Source organism: Ischnura elegans, chromosome 2, assembly GCF_921293095.1.
Source record: "Ischnura elegans chromosome 2, ioIscEleg1.1, whole genome shotgun sequence".
Lineage (NCBI taxonomy): Eukaryota > Metazoa > Arthropoda > Insecta > Odonata > Coenagrionidae > Ischnura > Ischnura elegans.
The window spans coordinates 52,120,534-52,138,171 of record NC_060247.1 but is presented as its reverse complement, the minus strand read 5'-3'; the positions used below and the strand labels follow the sequence as shown (position 1 = coordinate 52,138,171).

Genomic DNA, 17,638 nt, shown 5'->3' with positions numbered 1-17,638 from the left:
AAAATAAAATATAAGTAAAAGCCGCCGCCTACTTTTAGTCGTTGACGTCATTAGCGTTCTGCTCAATCGATAAGTCCCTTTCACTGAGGGATGCAAACGCTATCAAATTTGTAAACAACATTAACGAACCATGCTAGGCTAAGGCTGTCGATTATTCTCAGCAAATATCTCTATTAGTAGTAAACAGATATAAAAACAAACTTTAGGCCTTAAACAGCCTTACCCGGTGCCAAACTCGAGAAGATTGTATCAATAGTATTCTCCTGGAAAGCCTACGATCTTTTCGCAAAAAATATTGCTCTATTTTTTGTGATGCCTTCTCACAATCAATTATTTAAAAAAATTATCAGCAACCCATGCTCTTAACTCACGAGGGGATCATAGCGTTTTTTTCTGGTTGAGAGGTTGAAATGCAAGCCCTGGGTTGATGGCGCTCAGAAAAAGGAGACACTCTGATATTGAAAACGCTCGCTGAGTGGTTTGCTAAAGGCAACGCATCCACTCGCAGGAATGAATAAGTTACGTTGACATCAAAGAGGCCACGGAGTTTACCGCCTTTGAGTTAAATTCTGAAAGTTGAAGGGGTCCCCATGAAAAGATGATCAGTGGCAAATGTTGGAGCACGGCGACTCAGTTGGCTGAAAGAGAGAAATTTATGACGGGAAATGCATCTATATAGAAACTATTAGGTTGAGTTAGGAATATCCTGGTGCATGATATTTAGGCGCCGTGTGATACTTGCGTTACAGTTTCAAAGTGATATCCTCGAAAATATTTTTTGATCCTGGAATAGAAAGTATTGAAATGAATTTGAATTTATGGCTGCATACATAGATTGCGTGATTAGCTTTCCCAAATACCCATTTACCATTTAATTTTCGTCCCCAATTCTGATGATGTGAAAGGGGTCTTTTAACACTGGCAGACTTAAAATGAAATTTTTTTATGGTTTTCCATGTATTTGCGCCTGTCAAGTTGACCATTTTTCATTACATATAAGTTATGTAGTCGTTCTGTTAGGGTAAAATTGTGTTATTTATACTTGAAAACTGCGGTATTCTTTCTCCATGTCCGCTTATTATCTTTTAATAATGCATAATACACATCAAATAGTGCTGCACTATTGCCCTTATCTTTCAAATACTATTTTGTGTATAATATCTATTTTTAATGTCATTAGGATGAATATTGCAGTTTCTTTGCCACTCATCATCCGAAATATATTTCATAAATGACTTAAATGGTACCGATCATCAAGTTGACATGAGCATATCTTAAAATTTAAAACGAACGTAGGAAGAGTTCCATGATATCTCTTTACTAGCTTAGCGTAGGCATTACGCTGCTTTTCTGTCTCAACTCTGCTGGTATTTTTCCAGATGATACAGAAAAGAAACTGAACTGGGGTAAGTGGGCGACTTCCACTTTAAAAGACTTCTGAGTGGAGCTTCAGCCTTCCAGTTTAGGTTTGAATATTTAGAGCAGTGGAGTGCACGCGGACGTTGATGTGAGATAAACGGAAGAGCTATTTGCTTTACACAAACTATTTCGTTTTTTCCCGAGCAGGAAGATATTCCTAGTCTTGAAGAATCTACATGCTGAGACCAGGAAACAACATACGGCACCAGACTATATTTAGTAATTTCTTTGGATCTAAACGGAAATTTAGTTATTAATGCCTAGATGAGGGCTCGATTTATACAGAATTCTTGAGCTCTTGTTTGAATTACTTGGATTCTTCAATAATAAGAATAGGGCTCAATTTTTGTATTCTGAGATTTGGTATATTTAATGGGTGCATGACTACGAGCAAGTTCTCTTAATTGTAATTGAGTCTGGAGCGTAATGAATGAAGACGTGTATCCCAACTGGAATAAAATCAGGTTATTTCTTTAAAGAAATAAGGACATAATATTAATTAAATTAAGGTTACTAATTGATTAATAGGATAAAAAATAGGTGATGAAAATATGTAAATCAGTAAAAATATTTCAATGAGAGCCTATTCTGTGTATTCTCCAATCATACCGTGGCACTGAGTTCAATTTCCATAACGATACTTTTTGTTTCCTAAAAATGAAGTGGTAGTAAGATATTGAATGAGGTGTAGGGTTTCCATTTTATTTCGTGAGAGTAAATGAAACGTGTCCCTATCAAAATTCTATTGTCGATTTCCTATTTCAATTATGAGGCATACCTACATATGCGTAGAACATTGTGAATATATCTATTAAACTATGCTCATTTGTTTTATAGAATTTGATTATAATTCCTTGATAGGTGATCATAGAATTGATATTTTTATCTTGGTCGCATGCAAAGAGGTCGGTTATCCCTTTTGCACATATTTAATTTGAGATAGTAGCACATATTTCCGATATTTTCCTTTTGAAACTTGCCGCGGCCGGGCGGCGGGTGACTGCATCATAGAGTGTGAACCCAGTTACATGCTCGGCACGATCTAAAAGAATGGACTCTTGAGAAGAACGATAAAGAGGGGAACACTAAGAGCAACGCATACCGAGAAAAAGGCAGAGAAATAAGTGGATGAATTCATTTTATTGTATTGGTCCATTGTTCTTTAAGTACAACCAGTGATATGAAACGTTTCAATTTATCATTGTGACCAGAAATACGGCTGCTAAATAATATTTACACATTCATAAACATAAAGTACTAATCGATTACCATTATTAAAATGTATTAATAGCGCTACAATAATATGATAGCTCTTAAATGATTTTTTAGTACTAGACTTTAGAATGGACAACTCAATTTGGTCATTATATGTTAAAGAGAAGTTAAACGGAACCCAAAGATGCATCGACACATCGTGAATAAATTAATTAAATAAACAAACAGATTGTACATTATTTGCATTAGCAAGGAGTATTGAGGTTTTACTCCAAGGAATTGGAATGACTTCTTCGGAAAAAATTCGGTGTCGTGAGCAGTGAAGATAACTATTGTGACTACTTTTAAGATAGGATGTACTGCATGGAAGATGTTTATGAGGTAATCGGGAGGTAATTAGTTATTATGAAAAAGGGATTAGAGGGTTAGAGCTAGTAGTTGTGGGCGACGGGAATCAATTTATATTCATAATAAGTGTTGGAGATTCGGGGAGAAATACTCATTCCAGAGGAGAGATTGTAAAAATCTTATACATGTATTCAGAAATCTCTATAACTTTACATGCTAATAATGCTTCGATAATTTAACACTAAGGAATAGTGATCAAAATTGGGGAACAGTGTTATATTATTTGTAGTAAAAATTAGGTCCTTTAATGTAGTAAAAAGCCGAATATTTGTACTTAATTTTAATTGATACAGAGTTTTACTAGTGTGATTAAGAGTGTTTGAAATATACTCGTTCCAAGAGAGGTGTTTGCTCAATATGATAGCAACTGAATTCGAAGTTTTCTAGCACTGACGTTTTTAGGGTATTCTTCTCCTAAGTTATGACCGTTTGATATTTATTTGTTTCCTCGTTGTAACATTTTATTTTCTCTCCAGTCATCCGCATTTAATTGTACAATCTCAAACATCATTTTCAAAATAAGTTCTACCGTCTTTTCACCTTCTAGTAATTGGAAAACACTTCCTTTCGTTGTAGTATCAATTATATGATGAGTTTTTTCCCTTTTATTTTTATGACTGCCATATTCGTATTACTTCATAATTCACCCTCCCTTATTTCAGGGCCTTTCGTTTTTCAGCCAGGCCCATACTGCCAAATTTACCATTGGGTCTGACTTTAGCATTGAAGCGCTTCCCTCTCTGTATTTACTATTACAACAGCTAGCTATAGAAATGATTTTTAATAGATCATTTAGATGTTTTCAGCTATTCCTCTAATTCATTCAAATACAATTTCCAAAACATATAATTTACACCAACTAGTCGTAGAAATTAGAATTTTTTAAGATTATTTTGATATTAATTTTTAGAATTTCCAATATCAGTTGATTCATTTAATTTAAAAGTGCTTTCCTTCCGAAAAACATGACTTTAGCCTTGGCTTGGTTTAAATCAAGGGAGTTATTTTTTGAGGAGGAAGTGAAATAGAAGAGGAGCAACGAAGAGAGTCAAAAATAACCTTACCAGTGGCGAGACTAAAAAGATGATTATTCCGTAAAAGTGAGACAAAAAAGAGTTGGAGGGTTGGGTTTTTGGAGGAAGTGTCAAAAGGGGTGCGGAAGAAGGGAGGTGATGAGAAGGGGGTCTTGTTGTGGGTGTCAGGGGTGGCGACAGCGGCGGTAGAGGTCATTATTTCACGGCCCAAAAGATAGAAATAAACTTCCATTTTTTTAATACTGCTCTCAACATGTCCACCGTGCTCTTCCTTTAAGTTTTCCACCAGTGCCTCATTTTACCACTTTTTTCCTCGAAAGAAATTGTAAACAAACGAAAATATTTACGCACCCGCATTGATATTTTGTAGAGCACAGCCGCTTCGTGGGTCGCCACATTTGGTTGCTCATCGTAGGGTTCTGGGTTCAAATTCCTGGAGAACCCTCCGGACACCCCATGAAGATTCTCGTTTTATGAGGTGAAGTAGGACACTTAACTGACCCACTTACACAAAATAGGAGTAATTAACATACCAGTGGCTCAGTACGGGGAGAGCTCTAACCATACCGGTCCACATAAGCCTTCGGGTTGAATCAATAAGAGTGCGTTTATTTATTTTATAGATGTGTTTTTTTTCGACTAAACCCTTTGTCAAAGTTTTCATCAGTGCTACAATTTTTTCAATAGCAGACCAATAAAAAAAATTATTAATGATATTTAACTGTATTATGACCGCTAAAACTACTTTCATTAACTAAGATGGCGCAATTTAATGTAATTTATGTAGTAAAAACCAGACAAAGTGGTAACTTTTTTCGTTTCTTTTTTACTTTTGCATTGACGTATCCCAAGATGGTTTTTTTATTTTCTATGGAGCAGAATTTAAAGCAACAAATTTTGTAGATAAGTAAATGAAATGGGTGAATTTGTGGATGTGCCATTTGTGGTTTTCCCATCATTGCTACCTGTCAGAGTAAAGATATTTTTAGGTAAATTGGTATGTTTAGGTAAACCACAATCTGCGAGAAAAAAAGCTGTTATGAGAATCTCAATGTACTTGCTACATACCCATTGTCATGACTCCTTACCATCTCCTTTCTCTTCAAATACACACCCGCGATCTATTTTTCTCTCCTAGGAAAACACACGTACGGACACCCTCGCCAAGCTTCAGTTTCATTAGCAAAAAAGTGCCCTCCGTCCTGCTCTCTCCAACGTGTGCTTTTCCGTCAATACCTCTCCTCTCACCACCTCCTCGCGCCTTGTCCCTCACAGCAGTCATCCATCAGCTCCAGCGGCCAATTTTTATCTCTTTCTTTCTACTCCCTTTAATTTCTCCTACCTACTATATTTAACTATCCACAGCCATCTGTATATACATATATATATTTTTCCCCACCCCGCCTAGAGCACATAAAATACTTATTCTCTTTCTCTCCCTTCCCATTCTGCTCCTATCATTTCCCACAAGACTTACTCTTAATTTACCTCCGTCCCCGGATGGTCTACCCATGCCTAGGTCAATGTCTTCCGCCCTGCCCAATCCTCTTTTCCAAGTTTTCCAACGATGACGATTTTACGGCTCATCCGACTGTCTTCTTTTTCCTAATTTGTGGCCTTGCTTTCATTGTCATTTTCCCCAAGTGGTTGGCTCACAGTTGCTTTCAGTGAAAGTATGCTTGTTGGTTGCCCGTAGAAATATGATTCAGGCTCATTCATCACTGAAAAAAATTTGTCTAGGATTTAGTGAAGAAGATATTTTTTATCGTAGATGTTTATCGAGTTTTGCTGGAGGGACAACCTAAGTGCTATCCTTCTACTCCTTGGATAAGTTATTTCATCTTTGTAAAATAATTTCTCAATGGTTGTAGGTTTATGTGTTAATTTCGATATTATTGGTCGATATATATGTTTTAAGTGTTACCTATCAGTGCACGTACTCTTAATGTAATCATAGATTTACGATGTTTTCTCAAATATAGCGATTTCTCCTGTCCGAGAATGTCTTACTCATTTTGGAACACGGTTAAACAGGTTATGGTTCATAACGAAGTACTGGTAGCTGCCATGTACCAATGTCTGGGGCCACTATCAAACCTGTGTGCTATAGGCACGAAAGAAAAAAAAGTTGTGCAACGAGAGTGTTTCTGAACGTTGTTTATTTAATTCACGGTTCCCTTTTATTTATACTTGTTTCGTTTCCTTTGTTCGTGGATTTTTTAACTGCGCACTCCCCAGAACGAGGCTTTTTTTCAGACTTTCTCGTTGTTTTTAATGACGTTTGTTCTTTATTTTTTGCCTGGGTGTCGCTGTTCATTTGTTCACATAATTGTAAATTCTCAAACATCATTTTTGAAATAAGTTCTGCCGTCTTTTCACCTTCCAGTACTTGGAACAAGTATCCTTTCGTTAAAGTATCTATTATAGGATGTGGTTTTCTCTTCTTTCCTTTCTTTTATTCTTGGAACTGTCATATCGCCCCATTTTTATTATTTTATATTTCGCCCTCCCTTATTTCGATGCCATATGTACCAGTTTCCTTTTTCATCCAGTCCCAAAGTCTTCACTAATTGATCAAACTCCGCCATAGTAGGTCTTCCCGCTCTGTGCAATTACAACTGCTAACCGTAGAAATAATTCTAAATAGATAATTTTTCAACTATTAGGGGTAAAAAAATTTTAATCCTCTAAGTAATTCATGTACACAGTCAGAAATTTAACAATGCCACTTGAATGCCTCGTAACATGTATATTCAGACAATATTTATCTAGCTGCAACGCGATACCTAACCAAACCGAAAAGTGCATTGATATATTTAGCAGTTATCCGGTTTTAGTTTTGCGTCTTGCACTGGAGAGTGAAAGGAAATAGTCTATTTGAATTACTTGAAGGAATCAGATCCTTCGAGTTTTGAACTTAGAAATAGCCAGGTGGCTGTTTTCGTGAAATTTAAATATAAATAAAAATGGAAGGAAATTAAGAATTAATATTTTTTTAGTTTTATTGCGTTGTTGAAATTTTGACTGAAACCTGTTTCACAATTGTCACTCTCAATGTTCCTTTTCTTTATACAGTACAAATTGGAGACAGTTGGTATGGCTATTATGTACCTATGATAGTTGTTACCTGGGCTATAATAGATTCTGATGGTTATCTTGCGATAATTATTGAGACGTAATAAATATATGGTAGAAAACTGGCTCGAAAAGGTCTCACTGACATTTAGCTTTATTGGAGTCAAGAGAAGAATGAAATTTGAGGTTGTCATTATATTTAAAACCTAGCAGCTAATCATATTGACTCTCTTAAATCTAATTTGAGCCATGAACCTTCCATTATGCGTTCCTATCTCTCCTCATACCACCTCTTCTAACTGGTTCAATATATCTCTGCTACTGAGCAACGCATTTAAATGAAGGCCATGGATTTCCCACCAGCATGTCCTACCCTCACAATGTGTTCCTATTTTTGGTGGAATTCAGAAGTCCTTATCCAGATGCATGCTGAAGGGACACATACGTTACGGTTATCGTTCTCCGCGCGGCACCCGTGGTGGATTCCGTTCTTCGGTGTGGGGAACGGATTTGAAAAGTGTGAATTGGAGGGTTGTGGAATACACGTGATGTATAAGAGGTGACCACTTGGGAAAGGAGATAAGTCGAAACTCTCTGACCTAGGGGTGACTAATGCGTCTACTGATGGACAGTGTGCGATGCCTTTGTCTTTTTTGACAGAAACTAGCCCTCTGGTATACCTCTTTCGCATTTCGTCATGCGACGGCTATCACAATTCCCAACTAGAATAAAATTCGCGCGCGACCACTGAAAAATTATATGTCCACTGCTTCGATCTACCAATGTTCACCTCTTAATTATTCATACATGGAATAAAAGTAGGAAATATTTCGTAATGCATTCAGGATTCGAAAATAAAGTAAGATTTGTCTCTATAGTTGAGTTTTATGGTTTTCCGTAGATCAATATAGACTATTATCAATGAAAGACACATTGTTACTTACACAATATATTTTTCAAAATTCTGACCGATTTCGGTAGTTACACCATTATCAAGAAATGAAAATATATAATATGTAGTGTGAAATTATAATGGTGTAACAGCCGATACCGGTCGAAATTTTTAAAATATATTTTGGAAGTAACAAAGTGTCTTTCATTGATAATATGGAGCCATGTTACAAGATTCAAATTTCGATTTAATATAGACTAAATGCAGAAGGAATTTATTTGCTTCCATTCAAATGTCATGGGATTCGGGCGGCAGTGGTTAATATTATCCGATTTTGAGAAAGTTTCGGACTTGAGATCTTGATACAAGTTCGTAACTTTCCCGCACAGGGCAAATTTGATTACGAAATACGTTATTTTTCGTCCCACCCTATTGCATGTCTATCGGGCGAACTAGTGGTAGGAATTCTTCCCGGGTTTTTAGCGGTTCAAGTTTTCCGTGGCCTACGGTTTGATGTTCGACTTCGATGAGATGTACCCTAATGACGATGCGTAAAACGAGCATCGAGACGCCAGCCATTGAAAACTTGACCCTGTGGAGAACCCGAAAGGGACCCCTTTTATGATGATTAATAACTACCACTATAATTATATGCTTGGAGTACCTTTATCCAGTATTTACTACCTTTACGTCATTTAATGTCATTTGCAGTAGCCACTTGTAATGAATATTGCGTTTCACTGAATTTAACTGAACATGATAATATACGCCTTAATATTTTTGAGACTTTTCATGCATAGATTTTGACCTGAGCGTGGTATTTTCAAGTTTCTTTCATCGCTCGACGAACGTCAAACACTTCAATTTTATCTTTGCAATAATGGCATCGTATTCACAGCCCATCACCACTCGTGCGAGATGAAGAATTTATTCACTCCGTCATTCAGAAGCCTTTTCAAAAACTTGGAAGAGAGTGAGGAATGAAAATGAACGCTGTTACCAACTCGACTTCCGTTATAACTGGAGAAGCATGGAATCCCTTTTATAAGCGTATTCTCCTCTCATCCTCCCGAGTCCAAGAAATGGATGTCATTACTTAAGAAAATATCCAAAGGAAAAAAAGTTTTAACAAGACCCTGCTTTCACGTCTTGACAAGTTTCAAAAAATTTAATGTTGGCACTTCATCTTTGGCTGTGGAAAGTCTGGCACTGGAAAATGGAAATTCATTCTGTGCGCCGACCATATTTTTTTAATCTACTGCTGAACGTCGTGTTTCCGGAATAATATGATAAAATTGAGGGATTCAGGTTTTCAGTGCTACCTTTGTCTGGTTAAATTGTGATAGAAGAAATTCATTTCAATATCGGTGCAAAAACGTTTTCGCGCTGAGCCACATGGGAGCTCCATTTGTAACACATGCATGGTAATAGGGCAAACTCGATTTCATCGGGAGACGATCAACTTCGTATGACCTTCCAAAATTAAGTAAATAGTATTGATAAGATTAGTTTACATCCTGGAATTTTCAAAATAAGCTTTCTTGGATCGAATTTTGAGTTTCTAACTTCAACGAGTTGGAAATAGGAAAATCCAATGGAAAAATGGCTTACTTTTATTTATGAGGCCAAGTTGTGGCTCTTTTTAAAAACAGATTGTGCATTGGCTAGTTGTTTTACGACTTTACTTTACATGAATTTTTAATCGGCAATGGATATATATCTTACGCATTTTTTTGTAAATATTTTCTTGTTGGATAACCATGGAGCTTCGCTTCGGAGCACATCGCTTTTCTTCCCTTTTATTTGTAATGGCGAAATGGCAATACCAAATCCGTGAGTAATGTTCCATCTATTCCAGTGCGTTCTGGGATGTCTGATCTCCATCATCTTAGGTCATCACTCTAAAGATTGCTTTGAATTTGCTATCCACTCCTTTATCCTCTCAGCTAACCTTTTTGTGCATGCGTATTTCTTCTCTTATACGTCCTTAATAAACTGCTCTATGTAAGTCATTCTGGTCTTTCCCTTTCACTTGTACATCCACAAATGACTTAATCCGGCCATCTTCCTCATTATGTGGCTGAATAAGTTGTCGCCTCTGCTTCTAAGTGTTCTGAATAGGCTTCTCTTTATTTCCCCTCTTCGTAACACAAATTACGCACTCATTATAACTTTATCATTCTTCCACCGCACAACAATTCGAATGCCCAAAACTTTAACTTTTCCTCTGCTGCCAACGCTCATGCTTTGCTACCATGAAGATACACACTCAACGTGTAGGATTTATGATTGTTTTTCTAACCTTTATGCCTGTATTATCGGCTGTTATTAGATTCTTATTTATTTACAATGTTCGATAGGCGGGTGCTATTCTTCTGACTGCTTCTCTTCCTGGTTACTGGATTACCAGTGTACTTAAACTCTGTCACCTATTCAATCTTTTGCCTTACCATTTTTATTTGATCCCGGTGTCTTCTCTTTTGCTGCATGTTAAGCCTTGGTTTTTCAGCTGATATTTAGCCGTTATCTAGTCCTTATTTCTTAGAATTTTCTTCTAATCCCCTTCTCTCTGCTTGACTGCTAATTCAACGGCAATCCAGATATGTATGAAAGGATAAAAGAAATCATGATTGAAAATAAAATAAAAATAAAATTGTGAAGGAAAATTTTGGATTTTCCTCAAAACGAATTGCGTCTTTTTCAGCAGAAAATGTTAACGAAGAGTGAAATAAGGTGATAGGAGAGAGAGAGAGAAGTAGAGACAGAAGATATAAGAGTAACGATGAGGTGTTGATGGAATGGATTTGCATGCTAGGAAAAATATAATTCTTCAAGTGCTTCACAATCCTCTCGGGAGGTTGCCGTTCGTATTTCCCAAGGAAATGAAATTACGCAAGTGAGTTGGAAAACCACTCAATGCAGTGAATGGGAATAGGCGTGGTGGGAGAGGAAAGAATGAAGTGCCTTCCTCATTTATCCGGATTGATCATCGCTTCCCGGAATCCAATCTTCTCCTTTTTTCTATTTATTTTGAGATCGATTCACAGCCAGGTGTATCACAATCTCAGGCGTAAAAGGAATGAGGATACATTTTTTTCTCTCCTATATATTTAGCCTTTTCCCTTACTTACCCGAATATGGTTGTCCTCTATATACATTTTTAATGAGTACCCATTCATTTATCTGTTAATACGATTTTTTGCGGGCTTACCGCATACGCTCACTTATTTCCTATAGATATTTGTAGTCCCAATTTAAGCTGCGGGTGCTCCTATTGTCGAGTTCTATAGATGAAAATTTTCCATTAATTAATGCTTATATCGGTCTCAAAGATGGGTCTCTTAGCATTAACATATGTGCTAATTGCTTAGGTCTCTCGTGATCCTTTGATTTGACAGTCCTTGGCTTTGTCGGATTTTACGTAGCTATGTGCCAAATAATTTCGGTCACAATTAAAATATCTTTCTGCATGATTCATTCTTAATCTATATTATATGACTATATTTAAATGTTTTACTACTTTCCATTCCGTATCTTAATATTTTAAAGTCATTGATGATCCGAAATAGGCGACTGAAATAAGTAAAAATCTTGTTGGAAATATTTGGTAATGAAGCCTGAGTGACAATTAGGAGAACATAGGAGAAGAATAAATCAGCCTCGCTCCGTATCTAAGAGCACGAGAATGATCATATGTATGTATTTATTGTTAAAGTAAAGCCATGGAATGTGTGTACTGAGGTGGTGGATTTATCGGGGGTATATGGAGCTGTACTGAACGGGATAGGATTTCCCCACTAACGGACCTGGCATTATTCCCAAGTTTGAAGGAAGAATTTTTCAAAATAATGACTGGATCATTCCTCCAGCGAAGGAACCTAAATAACTACGAAATCTTGCATGATATTTGACCTTGTAGGACCATATATGCCTCGTAATATACAGGAAATAGGAATTAAATTCATGCCTCTGGAATTTTCAAATTCATTCATTTAGTTTTCGATATAAAAATTCATCGTTCTGGATGCAAATTTAGTTCAAGTGCGATATTCTTAATTCACTGGGTTCTTTGATAAATGATACGATGGAAGTGTATACTGTAATAGTGATTTTTACGAGGTTGAATGCTTCTAGAAAAACGTTGTACAATGAGTTGAATTTAGGGACCTGGGCTGCGGATATGTACGCGTTGGAGTATCACCTTTACAAATTAAAGCGCGCGTATTATATAGAGCAATGGCATCCACAGGAAGAGGAAAAATAATCCGAATTTTGGGAATGAAACTTACAACGTGATGTGAATTATTTTATTTTTTTTGTACGTTCAAGTATAATGCGAGACTACGAAACGGAGGAGCAGTAAAAAAAAACGCGCATCGGAGTGGATCGACGTTCGAACTGAGCCCAGTTTCCCCGTGCTGCACTTAAAAATTTTAGTGCCCGAACGTTGTTGAGCACGTTTTGTGATCGCTGAGGATAGGAATAGCGACGGATGAGGAGCCGTGGCGGATAGGAGACGCTGGCTGCTGTGATTTGGAACCCAGGAGGCACAGGCCATACGAACGGCTACAACTGAAGGGTGCAGAGGTAATTGCTGGGGCGGAGAGGCGGGTTGACCGAAGTTGGGTTTGAAGAGCAATGAGTGACGATGAATTTGGGCCTATTAGGTGATCTTTATCTTTTAAACTATACCTACTATTTAATAGTCCATTTCGCTTGTTACGTGCGAAGTCTATCGAGGCTGATCATAGGAATTTTGTTTGTCAGATTTTCAAGCATTTCTGCTACTTAATTTTATTCGAATGTCTAAATTCTACCATACTGAACATATGTTTGAAAGTTGCGAAAACATGATTCTATTTACGGAAAAAGGAGATTTATATTTAGGATAAAATATTTTAAGAAAAAATAACAATTTAAGTTTTGCAGTTGCCAAATTTTGGGCCGATGAGTCGGCCTTTGGTAATTTTTGCACACACTACGATTTCCGCTGGGAGTAAAAGGGTTAAGATTTCCGCAATTCGTTTCCACAAGTGAAAGTTATTTTTACTGTTTTTATTTAAGTTTAACTTTGAAGCTAGAATACGTTTCTTTTTCCCAGCCAGATATTTTCTAGTTAAGGATCACCGCCTCCGGTATTCAGAAAATCACCCGTGGCATTGCTCGTTTCTCAAGATCAGGTTATAGTCATCAAGAATCAGACTCTTCTCGCAATAAATGAACGCTGAGAATTTCAATGTAAGAGTGTTTAGAAAGGCAATTGATAGCAGGAATAAAAAAATTTAATTCCGACAAAAAATTTAATCAATGCGAAATCGATTCACACTCATCATCGTCTTCCAAAATCAAAGGATAAGTGTTGACGCTGTGCTTAGGAGAGATCATTAGCTCTGACGTGGTCTACAATAGTGGAGAGTAAACGTCAGCCAGCTTTGGATGTTGATGATACCCAAAATAATTTTTACGTGTGGTGCAGGAGGTGATAAATTGATGGACTATGGATTGTGGATATTCTTTTTTATTTCCAGGCAAATGAATTCAGTGCATATTTTATGCGTTGGAGTGGAAAATTCAAGCAGTCTCATGTGCAATCTCTATCTCCTAATGCATTGCGTGAAATTTGCTCATTTATTGATATATAATCCGCTGTTGCTGAGTATTGATGTTTGGGGAGTATGTCTGTGTGTAATATATTTTCATTATTAAAATTTCGTACTACTTCTTCCATGTCATGATAAACTGAGTTTTTACTGATTCCAGTAGTGCTAATATTTTGAAAAGGATGTAGCCATTCCCTCAGTAGCTTGTAGTAGCCGTGAGTCGGCAAACAGAATGTAGAGATAAGTTCACATTTCTGAATTGCGAGCAGCTGAATGGGAGGAGAAAGCTAAAACTGAATGTGATAGGAATAGGGGTCTTCTCTCCCTTGCCTTCATTATAACCCTAATTAATATCTAATGGACCAGTCAAGGTCACATGGTAGCTGTAATTGTGTCATTCAATCTGATATTGCTACTTATCGGATAAATGGTTACGCTAAGTAATATGACATGCTCTGTTATCATAACATAGACAAATTAAGCAATGAAACTTTGATTACATGAAATAAAATGTTTTGATATTAAAAATTTGGCTACGAATCTTTAGTTTGAAATATCAGGTAAGATGTGTCACCACCATACAATATCTGGATACGCTACCAGGTTGATATATCAAGCAGAATATCTCTCCATGTATCCTCTTTAGTTCCATAAGCTTCCATCAAATCTGACTGGGCGAGTCGCTACTATCGCAGAAAAATATTTACCAAATATTTATTCATCGCACTCATCCATCGCATTGCTTGATATGCGAAAACATCTTCCTCATTATTGGTCAGCTAAAATTACTCATCCAACTCAAATTTAACCTATTTCTAATTTTTTATGTTTCACCATTAGCAATTATTTTGAATATCCTACCAATACTACCAGACACGCCAATAGTGTTGGCGGGTTTCGTCCCGTATCTATCAAAACCATTCTGGATAACATTGAATACATGATGAATGTCATCTCGGTTGAAACAAAATATTCTCGCGAAACATTAGCTGCTTGCGATGTTACAGGATTCTCTTTACTTCGATTAGCATACTAGCATAACCTCGGCTATAAAGGGAATAACACACAGCTTCCGTTGAATTCAAATATTTTTTTTTGGTTATTTTAGAGGAAATATGGAAAAACTCATTCACAGCAGTACTTGATATGCGAAGAACCCTTTAGCCGTCAGTTTGAATTACTCTTACCGTGGTCCAGCGGAAGAGGAGGCCGGGTTGTGGCCTCATCTGGGCCAGGTAAAAGAAAAACATCAAATCAAATTACCAAATTGCAACTTAGCGTTATTGAAAATTGGCAATGTTTTGAGTGTCTACGTAGGAATAGGGGATGAATACTTGCCTCGTTTGGTTCATTTTTTTGTGATTTCTATCGCTTTTTTGAGATGGAAAAAGAGCGCGTAGGAATTTTTGCGGTGAATGTAACGTAGGCGGAAGGTCGATGTGCCTCTGGAGCCGGTTGAGATGCAGCGATGATTACTGAGGGAGGCGGGTTTACGGGGAAATGCGTGGAGAATACTCCTGCGGAGATTAGAATTCCCGAGTGGCAACAGCGAACGAGGACTTCTGGTTGGAGTCGCTAGAGGTTCCGGCGGATCGTTGATTCATCATCCGCCGTGGCTGGAGATTGATATTTGGGGAGAATGTCTGGCTGCGTGATCAAACAGGCTCTAATCGTGATCAAAATTTGTAGACATGCGATGTCACAAGGGAGAGAGAAATGTTTCTTGCATAAATAAAATGCGGGAGCAAGGTGAAGGAAAGTTATCCCAGTCATGAGTTGACAAAGATTTGTCATGCGTTTACTATGTGACAAAGAAGATTTAGCGCTATTTTTAATATTTTTAAATACACGCTGATACCATCGTTAATGTGCAGCTAACAATGATTAAAAATGGTAAACAGAAAATAGAATTTTTATGTAATATTGAGCACAGAGAACAGATTCCAATTTTTTTACGGTGTCCTCTGTATTTTTTTTAGTCTGTAGCTCATAATTTGAATTCAAATTTTGTTCTTGATGAACTTACATTTTTTCTATTTGTTTCTAATGCTTGATTCCCTGTTTGGTTTGAAAATTTGTTAGATCATTTGAACAACTCATTTGCATTCGTTGAAAGATACCTCAATGCACATTTAACAACAACCAGCTGTCCTGGTTGTAGCGCTGCTAATGACAACACACAATCGCTAGACATCATCGTTTAAACAACTTTATTTCCGAAGGGCGTGAGCTCGAAGTTGCGAGATCAAGTTAATCAAATGAATTGTGGTGAAATAGAATTTTCAGAGGACCCTGGAGCACCGATGCATCACGATTTGAATTAATTACTGTCAAACGCAGTGAGCAAAATCGTTTCCCCGAGTCATAATTAAACGACCACAATAAACGGGAAATCGGATGTGGCATAATCTAGCGAATTAACGGATTAGTGGCGAGGATATATCCAATTAGTGAGGCGATTACGTGCACGTAAATAACCTTGGACTTCGCACTCCACTTCCTTTCATCAGCCGTTTCCATTTACATCCGAAAACCCTCGCTTTCCTCCACACATTCTTCTTATTACTAGTGTCTTTTGTTTTCTTGTTGACTCATTTCTCTGCTACCCACGTCTGCCTCTCCATTTTCGGGCGTTTAAATAACCCCCCATGACTCATCTTCCTGGATCTATCCCTCCTCCGAGTCCAAAGCTTCAGATAATCTGCATCTTACCGCTTCTCATCATCCCCCGCACGGCAATCCTTTATCCTTCTCACTTGCTTGGTTATTCTGGTTTTCTCGTACTCTGTTGCTTTAAGAGAGCGTCTCTTTGCAGGAACTGTATTTTACCTGCCCTAAAGAATATAAAAAAATAAATAAAACTTGCCTTGTCATCGTATTCATGCACTTTGCTTTGAAGTTCATCTTTAGAGAGATCATTTGTTTTTTTCACCAATTCATGGCCTTTGTTCCTTTATTTTCATGAATTTTATATTCTTATTTAGTGGCGTCCAATGTTTTTTTTAATTTAGTCATTTCAATGGCGCTTTAACTTAACTATGACATCTATTTAGATGTAAAATTTAACGTAATGTGATGATCTGTATACTCATTACAGTAAGGGTTAAAACTACTCGAGCAAGTTTCTCCGAGTCTCGAACCAAATCAGTCTAACGCGTTAGGCATGCTAAGGTGAGCTATTTGGCGCTTCTCAGGGTAAAAAAGCAAGTATAACTTTTTGCTCTACAAACTATGGGTTACATTTTTAAAATATAAACCCTATTTATGGTAGATGATTTTTAACATGGGTTTTATCAAATAAGTCAAGAAGGTTTCCTAAATGCTAATTAATTATACAACCTTCTTCCCCAAATATTTTGGATCGATAAATTGAACCTTATTAATATTGAAATAATTAACTTTTTCCAGGCGTTGGTGGTCTGAAGAACGTGCGTGTGGTGTCGCCGGGTGCGGTGGCCGTGGGAGAGACGGCAGCGCTCGAGTGCCAATACGACCTCGAGGGAGCCGAACTGTACGCCGTCAAGTGGTACAAAGGCAAGAAGGAGTTCTACCGATACCTCCCCAAGGAGGACCCGCCTACCAAAGTGTTCCCGCTGCCCGGAATCAATGTAGACGTAAGTTTCGTCGATCACACAGTGAGAAATATGCAAGTGAAGAATATGCACTATATTTAATTTTTGACAAGATGGGTTCAGAAAGAAACTGCTGATTGTATTGTTCAAGAATCAGCTCTAATTTGTATCACTATATTGATTGATATGCTGAAAACCACTATTTATCCATTTTATAAAGCTAATTCCAATAGTTTCCTTTCGACCTAACCTAAAGACGTTCGTCATTCTAGTGTTCTTCTCCATTTCTACTCAAGCAGTATCTTGATTACTATCTAGAAGCTTTTGATCTTTATCGGGATATTTTCCTTTTTTAGTCAACTATTATGTTTTGATGTTGCCCATCCACCAGATTCTTCTCTGGCTCATGATGCTCCAAACATC

At 37.2% G+C, this 17,638-nt stretch overlaps 1 protein-coding gene across 1 annotated transcript in view; it reads left to right on the top strand.

Moving 5' to 3' along the window:
* Nucleotides 1-17,638, top strand: part of LOC124153730 — a 230,085-nt gene that overhangs the window by 152,469 nt on the left and 59,978 nt on the right. The window contains exon 2 of the mRNA XM_046527065.1: nt 17,052-17,257. Coding sequence (XP_046383021.1) covers nt 17,052-17,257 — 206 coding nt within the window. The remainder of the gene's footprint in view (nt 1-17,051; nt 17,258-17,638) is intronic.